The sequence below is a fragment of the Neopsephotus bourkii genome, unplaced genomic scaffold, assembly GCF_033783945.1.
Source record: "Neopsephotus bourkii isolate Nb327-2 ecotype Australia unplaced genomic scaffold, CSIRO-AGI_Nbou_v1 NB_1624, whole genome shotgun sequence".
Lineage (NCBI taxonomy): Eukaryota > Metazoa > Chordata > Aves > Psittaciformes > Psittacidae > Neopsephotus > Neopsephotus bourkii.
The window spans coordinates 7,688,330-7,706,742 of NW_026902099.1; the positions used below are offsets into that span (position 1 = coordinate 7,688,330).

General features: G+C 36.5%; 1 protein-coding gene across 1 annotated transcript; it reads left to right on the forward strand.

Moving 5' to 3' along the window:
- Window positions 1–2,411: 2,411 nt before the first annotated feature.
- FAM3C (FAM3 metabolism regulating signaling molecule C) lies at window positions 2,412–17,440 on the forward strand. The gene is made up of 9 exons (XM_061373003.1): window positions 2,412–2,510; window positions 5,142–5,246; window positions 6,365–6,394; window positions 6,800–6,923; window positions 11,102–11,160; window positions 12,572–12,622; window positions 13,092–13,176; window positions 15,723–15,849; window positions 16,917–17,440. Exons 1-9 carry the CDS (start codon window positions 2,498–2,500, stop codon window positions 17,004–17,006), a joined length of 684 nt encoding a protein of 227 aa, XP_061228987.1. The 5' UTR covers window positions 2,412–2,497; the 3' UTR covers window positions 17,007–17,440.
- Window positions 17,441–18,413: the final 973 nt, after the last annotated feature.

Genomic DNA, 18,413 nt, shown 5'->3' on the forward strand with positions numbered 1-18,413 from the left:
AAGGGCTCATGGACTGTCCTTTTTTTGTTCCTGTTATGTCTTGAATAAAAAAAAACCAAAACACTCCCCCCCAAAAAAAATTATAAGATAATGCAGTATTAGAGAAGGACTTGCCATTCATGAATTATTCTGCTGCAGTTAGATAATACTGTGCAAAGTTTCTGTACTGTAGGATTCCTGGTTTTATTCTCTGAATCAAAACGCACAATTTCTTGGTATGCTGTAATTTAGGAAAATAATCTCTAAATCGCTTTTAAAATTCCTTCAAGTTGAGGCATAACATACTCATTTTTACTTTTTCTAAACCAAAAATATCTAAACTTTAAAATGCATCTTGTGTTATTTGTTAATTGCAACAAATAATCACTGAACCACTGGCTGGTGGGTGTTGGGATAAAAGCATTCTTGCAGTCAAGGCTGGATCATGTGATAGTTTCACTTTCTGCTTTTTGGTTTTCTACATAGCCTTCATTTGCTGCTTTGAAATTTGCAGTTTTGTTTATAGTAAAACAAAAAAGAAGCTCTTTTTAGTGCTGCTTTAAAACAAGCTCATGGTTGTTCAGACCAAGGCAGTGTTTATTTTAATGTTGATGCATTTCTGGGGGTAGGGAGAGGAGAGAAAGGAGCTTAGAATAATTCTGTTCACAGACTTTGAAATAAAATGGCTTTATCTGCCCTGCCAGAATCTTTCTGCCTTTTTACAAGACAGAAAAATACTAGTTGCTCACTGAAAGACGGTATTATGTATGGATATAATATATGTGGCTATAAATATAACGGATATATTATTTCCATTCTGTGCTATGAGATTTCCCTTGTAGCACGATCTTGGCATTCAAAAACACGGGTTTGCTTTTCAAACTTTGATACTTATTTTCAGATTCTTAGGGAGTAGAAGTAAGTATTTCTATACTTGCGTTTGTTTTTTCCTGTTTATTTCTCCACTAACCATTTTCTTGGAAACTGTAGCAGCAGAGCACAGTGACTGTGTATTGGCAAAAAGGATCTGGATGCCAATCACCGAACTTGAAAATACTGAGTTAAGTGAGGGCAAAAGGTTGTGTAGTACCGATTTTTCCCCCCTAGAATAGGCTATGAGAACCTTGTGGGGTGTTCAGTGATCTACTCTAAATGATTTGCATTTCTGGTCTTGTGGTAAGAGTAGTCTTTAAAATAATTTCTCAAGGTAATATTTTTGATGGTTTTTGAAACCATGGCATAGGACTGCAGTGTGTTAGGGATGCTGTACCTTTTGTGGTGGGGATGTGGGATGCCTACTTGAATTAGGATGGTAGTTTATTACATGTTTTCAAATTTGGCCTTCATATAGATGATCCAGCAAGATCCCCGAATGCCCGTAATTTTTTTTCTTTTGCCATATTAGATGTAAGTAGTTATGCAGCAAAATGCTAATTCAGAATTCCTTTTTATTTTTATTTTTTATCTTTTTTTTTTTAATCCAGAAGGAGGGTCTTGATTTGCATAGATACCATGTCAATGCTGCGAGTTCTATGTTGCTGTACATGGTCGTCTGCTCTGTGCTTCTTGAATCGGGGGGGGGGGGGGGAAGCTGTAGCCTGAACATGTCCAGGCTCACTGCAGCATAGGTCCGCTGTGTCTGGGCATGACCAAGGTGGCCCTGCGGGCAGAGATTAAGGGATTTGGTGCAGGCCAGGGACTAGGGGAGGCTTGAAGAGAAGGTGGTTGCCTTTTAGCAGAGCCTGTGTAGTTGTGGCCCCTTCTGACTTTACACGGTGATAAACATCTCAAGAAGAAACTTTTGGATGTTATGTGATATTTGCTCATAGGCAGTGATTTTCAGTTTATTCTAAAATAGTTCTAGGATTGCTGCCTCTGTCACTACTGACCATCACATAAATCTTCTGAATGCTGCTATGAGTAACAAGTGTGTTACTATGTTTCTGTAGTGCATAAAGTATTAGTATTACCTTTTTTTCAGTTCCACTAAACGCAATTTATACGCTATCCTAAAGGCTAAAATGCTTAAGTCTTTCTCTTCAAAGCACAGTTGCTTTGTTATGTTGCCAAATAACAACTTGCATCTGAAAGTTGCTAGGACTTTGAAGCAATGCAGATAGAGTTGTTGACTTTTAGCACGTAAGTTTAGGAAATCAAAGACTGCTTAGATACAGCACTGATAAACACTTCTTTCACAGACTGAAGGTTGAAAGTTCAATGGAATTTGTAGTAGATTTGATGAAATTAAATTAATGGTTTTTCAGGACGTATGTTTAGTGGAATAACACATGAAAGTAATACATCAGAAATCCATCTTAAATCTTCTTCCCTTTACTGTAAGCATTAAGAATTAGGTATTCGGGACAATCAGTGTTATTGGCTAGGAAATCTGTAGGGGTTCTTTTTACTGGTAACTCATCATGAAAGTACTCATTTAGCTGTCATTACAGTGATGTGCTTTTCCCCCTAGGTGGCTGTTTTTAATGCAGTAGTGTCATTAGCTGGCTGAAGACTAAACATGAGAATAGCAGGTAAGCACACTTGGTAAAAGCAGACTTCTGCCATTTATGAAATAAGTCTCTATATACAGCATTAGTAAGTAGTAACAATAAGGTTTTGAAATAATTTTAACTGGCATACGGGCATTGCTGTTCAATTTATCTGATGTTTAATGAAGCTCATTTTGGTATTTGGGATGGTCTAAGCGGAAGCATATGGTTAAAATACTTCAGCTGATCTGTAGGGACTGTTTAAGGTGCCATAACTTGATATGTTTGGCTGCTAATGCTGTAAGATGTTAAAAGAATAAGGAAATAGCCAGTTGATGTCTTAAGCAATTTCTTAACTGCTTCTCACCCCAACCAAAAATGCTATGCACTGTTATAGTGCTGAAACTTCCTAAATGGTTACTGGGAGACTGAAAGCTATAAAAGCCTTTTCATAGAGGTAGTTTACTGTAGTACAGGGTTGCAAAACAGATTGAACTTGACAGAAGGTGTAGTGGTTGTAAAAATAAGATCTTTTCTGATATAGCACTACAAGAAAGTATTATTTTAGACATTTCCTTGCAGTAGAATAGCTTGTGTGGCAATTGAACAGTTTTCGAGTTTCTAATGCATTGCATTTTTATTGGGAATTGTAGTGTTATGTTGCAGAAGAAGCAACTGTTGGTGCTTCGAGGAGAGAATGATACGTTCTTTTCCAAGAGAGCTGCACATTAACCTTCTTAATGCATGAAATTAGTCCTGAGTTTTGTCACTACAGTATGTATAACTGGGAGCAACCTGCTAAAGTAGATCTGATAAAGAACTGGAAAATGCATTGATTTTTAGAAGATAACTAAATCACCTGGAAAATTACTTTTCCAAGCCTCCTTTTTTCTTCTCTCTAAGTTTTTTGCTGAAACCCACAGACAATAAAGATAACAACAGTTTCTAGAGAATGTTTAACCTGTGGCAGGCAGGCTGGGTTTGGTTCAAGTGCTAAAAGAATTTTCTGGGAGATTTCTTACCTCTCTCTTTAGGAGGGAGGGCTTGCAGTTCGGTTGAAAGGCTCAGGATATAGAGGGGAGGAGATGGTTAGTGCTCAGATTGAGTTCTTGTTCATCTCGCCTACTGTCTACTGAAATACCATGCTTTCCAAGTGCCACTTGCTATGGGGCACATTCCAAAGTGTGGTACCATCTTTTTAAGCAGTGTTGCTTTGAAAGCCTGTTATTTGCTTAACGTATGTTCAGATCATACCTTTTCTCTAGTGCTTACATGTGGTTCACTTCCCTTCAATTGCAATAATCTCTGAAGTTCCAGCTTGATATTTTTCAGTGAAGTTGGCATCTGTGCTTTCTTAGTATGTATGTGCTTGCAAACATGAAAAGGGAAAGTGGGAGAGGAAGGTCGAACTACAAACAAAAAAAATGTATCTCTTCATGTTGCTTTTCTTTTTCATCCCCATATCTTTATTTAGGCTTTTAGAAAGATTAACATCTCTTATCCTTCTGAAGGCTGAGTAATTGGTCTATTTTAAGGTTTTCTGAACAGCCCATCACATCAGCCATCTGAGATCTGCTGGAGTTCAGAAGTTTGGGTTTTTTCTGAAGGATTTATTTAGCTGGCAATCTGAGAAACAGAAGTATGTTTTAGGGTTGCTTCTTCCAAAGCAGCTGGACATAAAGCAAGATGTCGATCAGATGCCTCCTTACCTAATTTCTAATCTCAGTCAGTATTTTACAATAAACTGAGAGTAGATTCTGAAAAGATCTATTAAATTATGCTAAGAAATGGTGGTGCTCATGGCAGTACCACATAGACCTGAGTTTCAGATATAAATGACTGTGGTTGTGTGGTTCCAGCTCTTCTCCTTGGAGGTAGTTTGGCCACTCAGGACTGGTGAAAATCAGGCATGTAAAACTTCAAGCTACCTGAAGCTTCAACATATTAAGGAGGGAAGGGGAGGGCTTTTTATTACTTTTGAAATTACTTCTTTTGAGACTTCAAGCTCTTTTTTTGAGGTGAGGAGGCTGTTTTGGTGTGTGTTTGGTTGGGGGGGGGGGGGAGGAGGTGTGGGCATGTGGTTTGTTTTTTTAATGTAATGCTCAGACCTGACTGACCAAAGCAGCCAAGCTGCAGTATATGAAGAGATCCCTAATCACCCAGTCTTGGCCATGCATTAAAATAGAGGAAGCTCGGTTTGAGGGGAGGCGGAAAAAAGAGGAGTAGTTGTGAACAGTGAGGAAGCAGGTACACATAGTTAAGAACAGGGCAGTGAAACGGGAGGGAGGTGGGAATTTCCCCTTTGAACAGTAGACAGTTAAATCGGCTTAGTTCATCCTGTCAAGCTGGATATCCACAGAAAGATCCGTGGTTTGTCCTGACTGCTGGGCTGAGGTGGCATACTGTAGTGTCAAACAAGCATGAAGTTGGAGGAAGCTGAGGGAAGGGTGTATATATTTGGTATAGTAACCTGATGGACTGGTTCATTTGCTTCCTGTGTTACAATGTCCATTCTCTTACAGATTACTTCTGTTTAATGAGTCACAAATGGTCATCCTGTTCCTGAGTTCCCCTATGTGTAATCTCATACACATTTCTCATGTCATTAATTTTGGTAGACTTAATGTTACCATTTGCAAATAATGTTCTGAAACTTTCTCTGCTTCTGCATAGGTGCTGCAAAGTTGGTAGTAGTCGTAGCAATATTTTTACTGACGTTTTATGTCATATCTCAAGTGTTTGAAATAAAAATGGATGCAAACTTAGGACACATATTTGGTAAGTAAAGTGATGACTTTGTTTTCTCTGAATATTCATAAATATTCAGTTGATCTATAATCAAGAATATCATATTCAGATTGCTTTAAGCTTGTTTTAGGCTCTTCCAGTTAAAAGTTATGTGTTCTTATTGTGTGTACTTGGTTTTTTTTAGATCTGTATTATACATATAGAATGTGTGTATTAAGTTTCTTTCTGTATGAAATATTTAACCTACTCTTAATCAGTTTGATTCTTTTGCTGGCCAAATATGCATAATTTTGTCTGCGTTTTCTGTTTACTGCTACTTACAGTGTTAATCTGGAGTTGTAAACTAGGCAACTTGAGTGATGCTTCTAGAAGTTTCCACGCTGCCTTTCTGCTGCTCAGACAATTCACAGTTTGTTTTGCGTAGGCTTTCTTGCTTGCCATGTGCAGTAATCAAAACATTTCAGATGTGCCCAGGTCATACACAGAAAAGGATTAGCTGCTGAAGTGACTTAAAATTCAGTCTTTTTTGAACCAACTTTAAGGGGGTTTTCATTAGAAAATGCTAATTTCAGGTACATGATGTAGGGGTTTGTTACCTAACCCCAGTGTGAGCTGACGTCTGAACCAGTCCCCAAGAGGCATCTTGAATAATTGTTGAAAAGACCCAGGTGTCATTAAGTATGACAGATGTATTATATACATAAGTCCATGATGAGGTTGCTTGTGTTCCTTTCTATCCCAAGAAGGGGAGTCATGAATGGTTGGGTTCAGATGGACCTGAACTGCAGGCTTCTAGTGTCAGGTGGAAGGAGCCCTATCCTGGTGAAGCTGTAAGAAAGGAATTCATTTCACTCTAGTACCCACGCCTCCATGAATCCCTGATGGCTTTGCATCCCCATGGATCTTTGTGTTAATTGGAGAACCATAAATTAAGGCAGTGCTTCTAAATGTTTTCCTGATCACTTTTGTGTTTCTGCCATGTAAAGCTTAAAGTTTTATATTGGAATATAATATTCAGATGTATTTCATACTTCATGTCGACCAACCTATTTTTATAGGGCTACAGAAAGGTTTTAATTTATAGGATATTTTATAACAAATGACATTTTAGTCATAACATCTTTAAATTATTTTTTTTTGCATTTTAGCTAGATCAGCATTGGATGCAGCTGTGCGTTGTGAGTATCATATGCATGTGTTACTGCTGTGACTTGCTTTTGCTAATAACAGAAAGACTGTTGAATTTTCATAGTTAAGAAAGTCTTAATTATTCATTAAATGCAATCAGAAACTAATTTTTCTCTTTCCCTGATTTTCCTAAATTTCTGGTGAAGTCTGGGTTTTTTTTGCCAGCATTTCACTTGTAGTTTTGTCTCATGGCTTTTAATTGCATGCCAGAGCAAGCAGCACTATGAGAACAAGAAGCAGAGTAAGGAGCTTGTATTATTTTAAGCTTCTGTGAAACTGCAGATGAGATATAGCTTCTTCGCTCTTTTCCTTGAATTTCTTCAGAACACTGATATTTTTCTGTTAGCCTACCTGTGGTGTTGTCTCTAAAACCTTGTTTTATTTCGTTTTCAAAGCTACAAAACCTCCAAGATACAAATGTGGGATCTCTAAAGCTTGTCCTGAAAAACATTTTGCATTCAAAATGGCAAGTGGAGCAGCGAATGTAGTTGGACCTAAAATTTGCGTAGAAGATAATGTGTAAGTATTTTTACCTGTTGTCTCTAGGTATCTCAGATACTGTCTTGGATCACTTTGCCCACAAAATCAGTAATTTAAACGATTCTTTGTAGTTTTTGTGTTGCCAGCAGTTCGACCACATGAAGAAATTATGTTGTGTTATAAATTAATTTCTGAAGCATACTTAATACTCTGCACTAAATGCAGAGTTGTAAGCTACTTTAATACATGCAATTACACTATTTCAGGTTTACAGACTTAAGGGTTAGTTAGACTTTGAGTCAGATGCAAACTTCCCTCCAAGTAACTGGCTCTCGTGCCTCTAATATTTCAGCGAGTGATTATGTTTTTATTGGGTTACTCTTGATACTTCTGTTGTCAACTAAAACTGTGCTCTAGCATTGTCTTTTGCAAGTCATCTTTTAAACAGTCTATCGTTTCATAGTATAATAGTATCAGAATTAGAACATATTTTCCATCTTGTTTTAAAGAATGATTTCAAAAGGGAAAAATAATATTTTAATGATAGTAGTTACTTAGTTGTGCTGATGGTAACAAAGTGTAATAATCTTAATTGTGAAATGAGGAAAGAAACTGCTTGAAACACAGTTTGATTTTGAGTTTAAATCCTGTATTTCTAATAACTGTCTTGTTAACACAGTATTATGAATAATACTGTGCATAGAGAATTTAACTGAATACTGTTCAGCAATCCCCAAAATAGGAATATTAATATTTATTTTTAGATGCTTTGTTTCTTTGCACTTAGGTTTTTCCTGCTCATTGTCACTCAGTGTGTAGCTTTGTGGTAACATAATCTATCCTCTCAATTTTGCATAGCACATGTCAGAAAAGACAGGATGTTAGCATTGTCAGAAGGAGATTTTTGTTTTACCATCAATCACACTTAGGAGCCTTTGCCCTGCATTTGAATTTAAACTACTCCAGTTCAGCTGTTTCTGGGCCTTTGCTATATTAATACACAGTAGTTCAGATTGCACATACTGCAGTTGGTGCTAATGAATTCTAGAGCAAATGGCAACTTCACTGTGAATATAACCCCATGTAATAGAGTAAATAGCATAATTAATCTATAAGAGAATGTAAAGTATTGGTTCAGATTTTCCATCACTTTACTCTGTAAAGTAATTCTGCAAGATTAGTTTTATATGATCTTAGAGAAGACTATTTTTATCACGAGCTCTAGCAATTAAGAGGTAGTGAGGTTGAAACAGCTTCTTTCACTGCAACTACACACGTGCAGCTGTTTCACTTGCTTTGCTAGTAGAAACATGAGCACCCTAGATTTCAGGCTATTCTCTGTAAAGCTGATATAGCTCAAGCTTGATCATTTGTATAGAGTTAAGTTTGCAGCAGAGACAGTGTAGTTGGAGAGCACACGTAAGGTGAGGATGAACACTTTTTGCACATACTAACTAAAAGCTGCTAGGTTTTGCTTCCCATTCTTACCATTGATTTACTTCATAACCTTGGACAGCCTTATTCAGTCTCACTGCATGGTATTCTTCTTGGTGTTATAAAACTTGCTACCTTCTCATTCTGGTTGCTAGGATGCTTAACATCTGTGCAGACAGAAGTTGTTTGGTGGTTGTTTTTTGTTTATTTTTCAAGTGTCCTAATGGTTAACTAAGACAAGATTTGTTGTTCCTGTCCAAAAAAAAAAAATAATAAAAAAATCCTCTACTGGATGTTCCACTGGAGAAAGCAATGAAAAGAAAGTTGTTGCTGGCAAGAAATGCATTCTTTTAATACTAGTGTGCACCTTAGCACACAGTTATAGGAGTCTTAAATCCAGTAACCCTTGACAAAAATCTTTCTGAATTCCTTCAAAGACTTTGTCTATTTAAATGTTCACCAGAAAATTTGATTAATTTTAATTTCATTACTGTGCTTGCAAGACATTTGTCTTTCAAAACCTTCCATAACTTGATTGTAAATTGTTGGAAAAATTCTAGAACTGATGAACGGCTGCCCTCCTGTGAGAAAACTGTCACATTACAGCCTGCAGTGTTTCACTTGATGCACAAGCTATCTCGTGTATAAGGTAGCATCTGAGAGCTCTGAAGGAATTTACTTCCTCTTCAGTAGCTCTGTTTTAAGTGATATTTTGTGAACTCACTCCTGCAAAATGCCATTTTTTAATTTTTTTTTCCTGATTACTTTGTATTCTTCTTCATGATTCCATGTCAAGGAAGCAGGGACAATTTTGCACTGCATTCCTTTAATAACTAGTAATATTTGTATTGATATTTGCAGGATTTTTTTGTTGTCTGAAATCCATTACAACTTTTGTTACATATTTGTAGATTTTCAGTATTTAGTCACCCAAGTACTAGATATTTTTTGACTGGTATTTACTTACAGAGAATTTTGTAGTTAAAAGGAAGTTCTTAATTCTTTTTGGAAAGTTAAATGTCCACTAAATTTTATATGAGCAAAGGAATGCATTCAGGACTTCATTGCCTTTTTTCATTTATGTTTTCATTCTTTATTTGCCATATGTCTTTATTGTTCAGAATGGATACTGAGATACGATGTGAAAATCATGTGATCAGAGAAGAAATGATGTTCCAGTGGCTAAAGTACTTCTGAAATTCCCTACTAACTAAAACTGAATTCTGCATTTCCACAGAAAATTAAGTCTTTTGTTTCAGAAGTTACTAAATTTTAATCAGAATTTTTGGCAGATGGTATGACTTTGAGGACTAACAGGAGAATTGTGGACTCTTTCATCTCTGATTACTAGTTCTTTAAAACCTAAGTCACTGTGCGTAGAGTTACCATTAATCTGTAGTCTTTCATGGCTTCTCTGAACTAGCTAATACTAGTCTTTTCCTGATAGTTGTCTATTGAATTTAACATTCCTCTACATTTTTTGGCTTCCGTCTTCATCGTGGGTGCAAAAGATAGTGTCAGAGAGGAAGATTTTTGTCATATTTCTGTGATAGACCATTTCTTGTTTCTAGCCTATCACTAATAAGCTAGCTTGAGAAGGCTGATGTTGCAGTTGTGTGTGTAAGGATGCAGTCCTTCCAAAATGTTGCTTGGAATGGGTGATCATACATCGCCTGAAAATCGTAAAGTTGCAGAACAGCTGTGAAAAAATTTCTGGACATAACAGGGTTGCACACATCTGCAGCCCCTTCTGAGAGCAAGAGAGGGAGGTTTAAAGAAATCCTCTTAAGGATGGAGTTCAAGTGTGTGCGTGTCATTAATTAGGTGTGCACCTGTGTGCTTGCACTGAGGTGCTTTTTTGAATCTTGGATTAGGACTTAATTTTATGTAATTGCTTCAACTCTCCTATATTTACTGTTACTCCTAGTTTCAAAATACTAATTCTGGCCTGGAGGCAGAATGGAGATCTTTGCACAGTACCAGTGAAAGGGGTGAGGGGGTCTTGAAGCTTTCACTGAATTGGTATACTCACCATGGCCTAAGGCAGTACAGCATCCTAGCTAACAGTCTTGATGTTCCCATTAGCCCTTTGCAGCTCTGAAAGGCTTCCATTTCACAGTGCATCTCTTCTTTCCAACTCCTTTGCCACTCTGTGTTTGGCCAAGTAACTGCTGTTATAGACTGTGACAGTTTTTTGGGAATGTGTGACTGCACTCCAAGATGATAGTCAACTTTAGCTTGAAGTCCCATTGGTGTATTAAATATTTTTCTTGGATTTAGTTTTCCTATTACAGGTATAAGTAGCTAACTCCTTTGACTTTAGTTTCTTTTTGTAATGCTGCAGTATTGCTTCTAAATGCCTCTGTTTGGTTAGCTTTGAAACTTAATTCTTGTTCATCATGTGCTTACAAAAAAGCTTAAACTGCTGGTTATGTGTCTGTGCTAAGCTCAAGTTATTATTTGTTTCAGGCTCTTTAACTTCAAGGAAGCTTTTAAAATACATAATTAGCACTTTTTTATTGTGACACATTTAATATACACACATAGTTTGAAACCAAGATGATTAAGCAATCAAATGAAATTGATACATCTGGGGATATCTGATCTGTTGTTCTCAATTCAGGGGTGCCATGAGAGCACACAGTTCAAGGAGACTTTGCTTCATTTATGTAAACGTGTTTTTTCAACTACGCATCTCCTGCAATCTGATTGATCCAATTTAGAAATCAGAAGTATTTTACATCACAAAATTGTCCTACTAAAAATAATTTTTTTTGTTTCAGTTTAATGAGTGGAGTGAAAAATAATGTTGGCAGAGGAATAAATGTGGCCTTGGTCAATGGTAAGTGACATTTTAAGTGAGCATATTGTTTTCATTTTCAAATTGCTTCTGAAGTTTGAGGTGAAATTCTAAGGGATGGTGAAGGTCAAGCAGGAGGAGAAAAGGAAGTATTCAGCATATTCATACTGAGAGTATGTCAGGTTTGGGGACTGGTACCTTTTTTCTTTTTAGAAAAGCAACACATTGTAAAAATGTGTAGTAATGTAGAGTGCTGTGGTGACTATTTTTGCTGTCTCAGTGGTATGTCAGGTAAGTTCCTGAGGCAGTTATAAAAGATAAGTTCCTGAGGCACTTACAAAAGGGAAAAAGACACAAGATGTATGCATGCAGCTACTTTTGACTTTGTGTGTTGCCAACACTAATAAAACTGTAGACTAAATTCTTCTGTTGCTTTCTTTGCAGTGAAAATGATTTAACAATTCTGTTACTAACTGGGAAGACCAGCTCATTTTTTTCCTAGCTTGAAATCAGTATATTTGATTAGTCCACACATGTAGGTCTTGCTCTTTAGTAACATCATATTATATAATTGTGTTCAGGATTCTTATCTTTCATTAAAACCAGACAACTTTACCTGCATGCCACCTTGAAAGCTGAGCTGAACGTCAGTACTGGCAGCTTTGTCCTTCCTGTGTAGGAAGCAATTTCTTATGGCACTGAGATAGCACTTTGACATTTCACTGCACTATAAATTCATATTACTTCTGGATCATGCTCAGGTTTACATCATCTAAAGCATGACTTGAACAATATTTGCCTAATCCTATTTTGCCCTTCTAAATTGTCTCAATCTGTTCAAAGTAAAAATAACTACCTTCATGTTACATAGCTGCCAGTCTTTTTCTCTGCCTTCCAGACTTTGAGTGTATGTATTAAAGAAAACTGTCTTCCATCAGTTACTGCCTTTGTGAACAGCATAGTAAAAAAAAAATAAATAAAAATTACTGTAAGATTACTGTATTGTCCACTTTTATTTGTTTTGGATGTTTAAATCAACTAGGAATTTCCAGCCTATGGCAAAACATGCAGTGTAATTTTAATCTTTCTTACTTTCTATGTGGCACTAAAGGCAACCCGTAGTTATGCTATTTCCAAAAAGAAACCTTGAAAAAAGGCCACTGTATGAAGTGAATTCTCTTCATTGGTTTTAGAGACTGGGGGCTTTTTGTGTCCCACTTGAACCAAAATCAGAAGTTTGCATCTTCTCTCTTTTCCTCTTATGTCTTCCTGCACCTTCTCAGAGGTTATTATGCTGTTTCAGGACCAATCTTAATAAAAGATAAGAGTTCTGTATAATTGAGTTACATGGTGCCTTCTGCAGCTCTTTCTCCAAGTCATTAAGAGGAGTTTGGCATGTTGTCTTTTAAAATAACTTTAGCTATATTTAATGACATTATTTCTTTTACTCCAGGTAAAACAGGAGAAACGTTAGACACTAAATTCTTTGACATGTGGGGAGGAGGTAAGTGCAGTTACCTGAGCTGGTTAGAGAGAGGCAAATGTCTCTTCTGGGGTTTGTTTGTTTGTTTTTTTTTCCTTCTCTCCTTCCTACTCCCCCCAGGCTCCATTTGCTGTGGTGGGTTAAAGTGATAGCTTGATGGAGTCCTTCACCTCTACCTTTGTAATTGTGAGGAGAGTGGAACTTTAAAGAAACACAGATAGTTGAGGTGGGAGGGTATGGTATGGTTAATCAAACACACTTGTTCTCCCAAGTAGTTCCCACTAGTTCTTATGTCTGTACACAGTATGGATGAAACTCTTTGTATAAGATGGAGTTCTCTGATGCATTTTATCTTTCTCCCACTTTCTCTCTTAGAAATTTCTAAGTACATTTACGAATATTCTTAAAATAGTCTTTTAAGGAAGGCATTGCAGGTGTTTAAACATGGAATGGTTGCTTGTTATTAAGCAGTTTTGTGTTCTCTCTTCAGATGTGGCTCCATTCATTGAATTTCTGAAGTCTATCCAGGATGGAACAATAGTGTTGATGGGAACATATGATGATGGTGCAACCAAGTATGTCACTGGTTTATAGAGTAAATATCACTTAAACTTTTAAATGCCATTTTATGCTGAAAAGATATTCTTTGTCATATAATCACTTGATAAAGTTTGGTTAGAATCATAGAATGGTTAGGGTTGGAAAGGACCTTAAGATCATCTAGTTCCAACCCTCCAGCCATGGGCAGGGGCACCTCCCACTAGACCATCTTCCAGGATGATGGGTTTGAAACTGTGCTTTCAGTTTATTAGTTTTATAATGCTGATGTGATTTGGGGACAACAAGGATCTAATTACAAACTAACCAGGTGCAATGGGTTATGTATGTATTTACATAAAGGACTGTTAGGTGTGTACTTTTGTGATTCCAACAACAGAGGAAACAATAAATTAGATACTAAACCAGACCCTTGAGTGGAAATATCACAAGCGTTTTGAAAATCTGAAAAGGACAGAGGTTAATAGTCAGCAAGTTCTATATCAATACATGTAACTGTTGTTTTGCTCCTCTGAGAAAAGTTCTTAATGCAACAAGACAATGTGGGCCATACAGTCAGACTAACAGACTGCTTACCCATAGCTATGAAGAATATATTTATGTTAGGCATTGTACATTTAAATCACTCCCCTACCTTCCCTGGTTTCTGAAAACCCTGTAGGTTTCTAGCTGATCTCCTAGAATTTGTCTCTACTTCTCTTTTTTTTGAATGTATGCTGCCAAGGTTGTGTATGTCTTTTGGGTACGTGCTGGGTCTTCTATTGGTGATACCTCATCCTGTCTCATGCTAGTAAATTCAGATATGCTGAGATATAGAAACAAGATTGTGAGGGCATAATCTGGTGGAAACTGGTCTGTTCCATCCAGCACTTCTATCACATTGACTCCAAGACTGAGCTCAGTGGTTACGGGGATGCAGAGACCATTCCCAATACTCCTTGCCTGTATCCTTTCTTTTGAAGTCTGAGAGGTTACTAAGTGTGTACCTTATACATTTTGGCCTCAGTGTTTGTACTGTTCCACGCTAAAGCTGTTTAATTTATTAACGTAGACATAGCCTAAGAGGTTTTATTTCTCTTTAAGCTTTGTCTTCCAACCTTCCCTTGATCAGTTTTAATAGATGATAAAAATTACTCTAGAATTTGTATTGTAATCTACTTCTCACTTAAGTCATTCTGTCCAAATAATTGCTTCTCACAGTAAAAATTAAGAGGCTTTTTTTCTTTCCCCCACTACTCCTTCATTGCTTTAATAGTATTTAACCTTTTTTTTTAATGTGTTCTGTATTTCTTTCTTTTTTTTTAATCTTTTGGTTCAATTTGTTATCCACAACTCATCTGTATTTTTATACAGAAGCATCTTGCCTATGACAAAGTCCTGACTCTGCAGGGTGCAGTGTTGTCTGTATGTTCACTGCTAAAAGGAGAAGAAAGTACTTTAAATTTTCTTTATGCCAAGGCTGGATCTGCTGTCTGTCATTCCATTAACTTGTTTTGTTACTTTTTTCTTTTTCCCTTTTTTTTTTTTTTTGATAAATACAGTTAGTGTGTTTCGGTAATCAGTCACAGCTGATGTTTTTGAAAGCTTGCATGTAGACATAATACCAGCTAAGCAAGAAGGTGAATTTGTCCCAGTTGTCCCATTTATGCTGACATCCAGGAACTGCTGCTCAGTAGGGATGCTACATAACTAGCCAAAACTGTGCTACTGGCATTTGATAGTAAACATAAATGCTATTTCTTGAAAACAATTTAAATTGTGAAGAACCAACGTTTTTAAAAGTTTGGGGATTGGGGTGTTTTTTTAGATGTATGTATATAAATTATCTGCATGCTCTAGAAGCCTGGCATATGAGCTGTGCAAATTACCTCCAAGTTGCTTAGCTTCATACTTTTAGCTGACTAATACAATTATCTCACTAGTAATAATCAGATGTTGTGTGTGTTGTTTAATAATCGGGCAAATATAGTAACTGAAAGGAAGAAATAAAGAGCACTTGTTTGGAGGTTTTGGCATGATAATTTATAATCCTACAGAACCATTTTCTCTTCCATACTAAAATTATCCAACTCAGACCTACAGGCACTGAACTGTGTTGTGGGGCAGCGTGCTGAATTTTGAAATAATTGGCTGAAGCAGACAAGAACTTCTTTCATATATTTAGGTCATTCTTCTGATCTAAAATAACTTTTACTTTATCTAGACTTCAGTTTGACCCTGCAAACAGTGTTTACTTTAAAGGCTGACTTTTTTTTAGTTGCTTGGAGAATTGCTAACATGACTTGAAAGGTATGTATAATTTCTCACAAGAGTGTTCCTGGCTTATGTTGGTTACTGATAGGTTTGTATGCTATTTCCTTGAGATTATAATATTAGGGGCAGTGCTCATTAGTTCAGGTGATTTCAGAGCTAGAGTTATCTGATTTTTGAAAGATAAATCTTGCCCAATATTGACTGATTTAAACTATATTTAATCAGGTTAAAGCTGAATGGTCCATAGAACAATGAAAGCTCTAAAGGAATACATTTTATTCACGTAATGAACTTCTCTGTTCTGTTCAAGGCTTAATGATGAAGCACGGAAACTGATTGCTGAATTAGGAAGCACGTCTATTGCTAACCTTGGCTTTAGGGACAACTGGGTCTTCTGTGGTGGAAAAGGAATTAAGACTAAAAGTCCATTTGAACAGGTCTGTGATTCTATAACTTACTGGAATTTAATAGCTTATGTTAATAAAGTTGCAGCATGTTTTATAAATACTGTGCATTTGTTCAGGATGGGTATCTAATATGCAGTAGTGACACACTGGATTATTTTCAAATTAATTCTTTGACTGTGTACATTTGACTTTGACTACATACACAGATTCTTTGGTGATTCACAAATAAGAAAAAATTACGGAGCTGATCTTAATATCCCAATAACTAGATCATTTTATCTCTTTAATGAATCCAGTTAAACTGAAGAATTCAAAACTTATGCCTAACGCTTGTGTTTTAGATGCACTAACAATGGTAGACCTCCAACAAATAAGTGGGAGTTAAAGTGCTGGTGTTCCCACCTGTTTGCTTTGCTCTTCTGTCAAAAATTAATGCTGCCAGAGTGAAATTTATGAAATAGAATGTGTTTCCACACTTCAGCTGTTACAGCTGAAGATGTGCCATTGTTCTCTTTAGTTACTGATAAGCTAACTTTGCACTGGGAGAGTAAGGAAGGCACATTCTCTTGCCAGCTTTACAAGGGAGTGGGAACTAGTGCAGGAGCAGTGGCAAACTCTTGGAGGCAGCAGTGTGTTGTTACCTGACTGCAGATGGTTGCTTGGTGGAAAAATAAACCCCTAACTTTCAAAAAAGGCAAACATTCAAAGTTAGATAATGTTCTTTAAAACCTACTTGTTTTGAATGCCTTGTATATTTATATCCTTATTTATTTTTTCCCTAGTGTTTCATGTTTCAGTGCAGGTGGTCTTTTCCTTGCTCATTTCTCTTCCTAAGTAAACATCCATAATAAATCCAGGACATATTTTCCCAGTATGGCTTCACTGTTTTAAGTATACACCTGTCTGAGCAAATTACATGAAGTGGTAAATACTGAGAGATTGTTATATTTAATACAAAGCACAAGAGTCTAATAGAGATGTCTTCTTTTTGTCCATGGCTTGAAAATAAGTGAATAAAATGTCTTTTAAAGCTGTAAATTAAAGCAGAAGAATAAATGAGTTTACATTAACGGTAGATTGATGTTTTTGATTTGTAGCATATAAAGAACAACAAGGACACAAATAAATATGAAGGCTGGCCAGAAGTTGTTGAGATGGAAGGCTGTATCCCTCAGAAGCAAGACTAAATGAAAACAAAGGAAAGGGGAGAGAATCTGGAAGAAAATGCACTTTCTGCTACTATTAGGGAGAGGGCTATGAAGGAGACTGTACTGTAAATAATGTTTTTAAAGCATGCAGCCATCTTGTCGGTGTGTGCATGAGCACTGACATTTTGAATATTCGGATTATTTATTGCTAACACACTTAAAACTCCTTTTTGTACATATGTCCAAAATAAAAGAAACATCAATTCATTTCTATGCAGGTTTCTTAAAAGCACAGTATTTAGTTTTCCTGTGGTAAATAATATCTTGTAGATCAACTGGCTAAAATGGCATATGCGAATAATAAACAGATCCTGACAAATGTTGTACTGTCCTCTTAACAATGTTGCTGTGAGTATGTAAGCTTTGTGGAATATTGTAGATTTTAGTGATAAGTTAATAAAGAGCTTTATTTTTTTTTTTTTATCCTCTGCCTTTTTAATGGCAGCATCACTTTCTATTAAAGCTGTTTGGTTATTCTAATACCAAGCGCTCCAGAAACTTATTTTGTAGACCCCTGTCAAAAACTGAATAATCAGCAACGGAGGAATACATGATAGTGTAACACAGATATGCCTTGAGAAGCACAATATAAAATATTTTTATTAGGGGAAGAACAGAAGTAAATATGTAAATAGTGGTCATGATAGCAGCTTGGAAGGATCTGTACTTTACTTGAAAATGTTTGCTTCTAGTGGGTGTTGTTTCAGGGTATGCAACTGTGTGCCTCTTTACCACCTATGTTACACTTAGTGTGATCTGAGGCAATTAGTTCTTACAGTGAGATGTTTGAGAAAGCATTGTGTCTTGGGTTGTATGACATTTCATCTTAACTGACAATGTTTCCTTCATCCTTTTTGTTCTTTAATGGAAAATATGGACCAAGTTGAAGTGGCCTTATTCTTTAGCTTGTACCACAGCTGTGAGGGAACATTGCTTGCTTTGGAAATTTCTGTTTTAAGTAGCTTGAACTTTTCCTGAAACTGAGTTACTGTGATGTAACTGATTGTGTCGGTTACAAAATAGGGGCTGGCAGAGAATTGGGTGTACTCTCTTGGAGCTTTATGTCGTGAGTTCTGGTTTAATCTTCACAAACTTCTAGCTAGTACTGTGGGGCAAAAGGCACAAAAGATTTTTGAGGAACTTACAGTGTGAGTTGAGCAGAGCTACTTTCAAAATACTGTTATTGTTGATGTCTTCCGAGACAATTCTGTGCACTAAAAATTTCAAGCAATATCGGGAATTATCTTGTGAGTCAAATAAATAACCTGTTACACCAGAATAATACTGGATTCAGAGTTCTGTATGTTTAGCTTGTTAAATAATGTGGTTTTCCCTCAAGTTTAATGTAGAACAGCAATAAACTGCACCTTATACAGTGAAACTGCT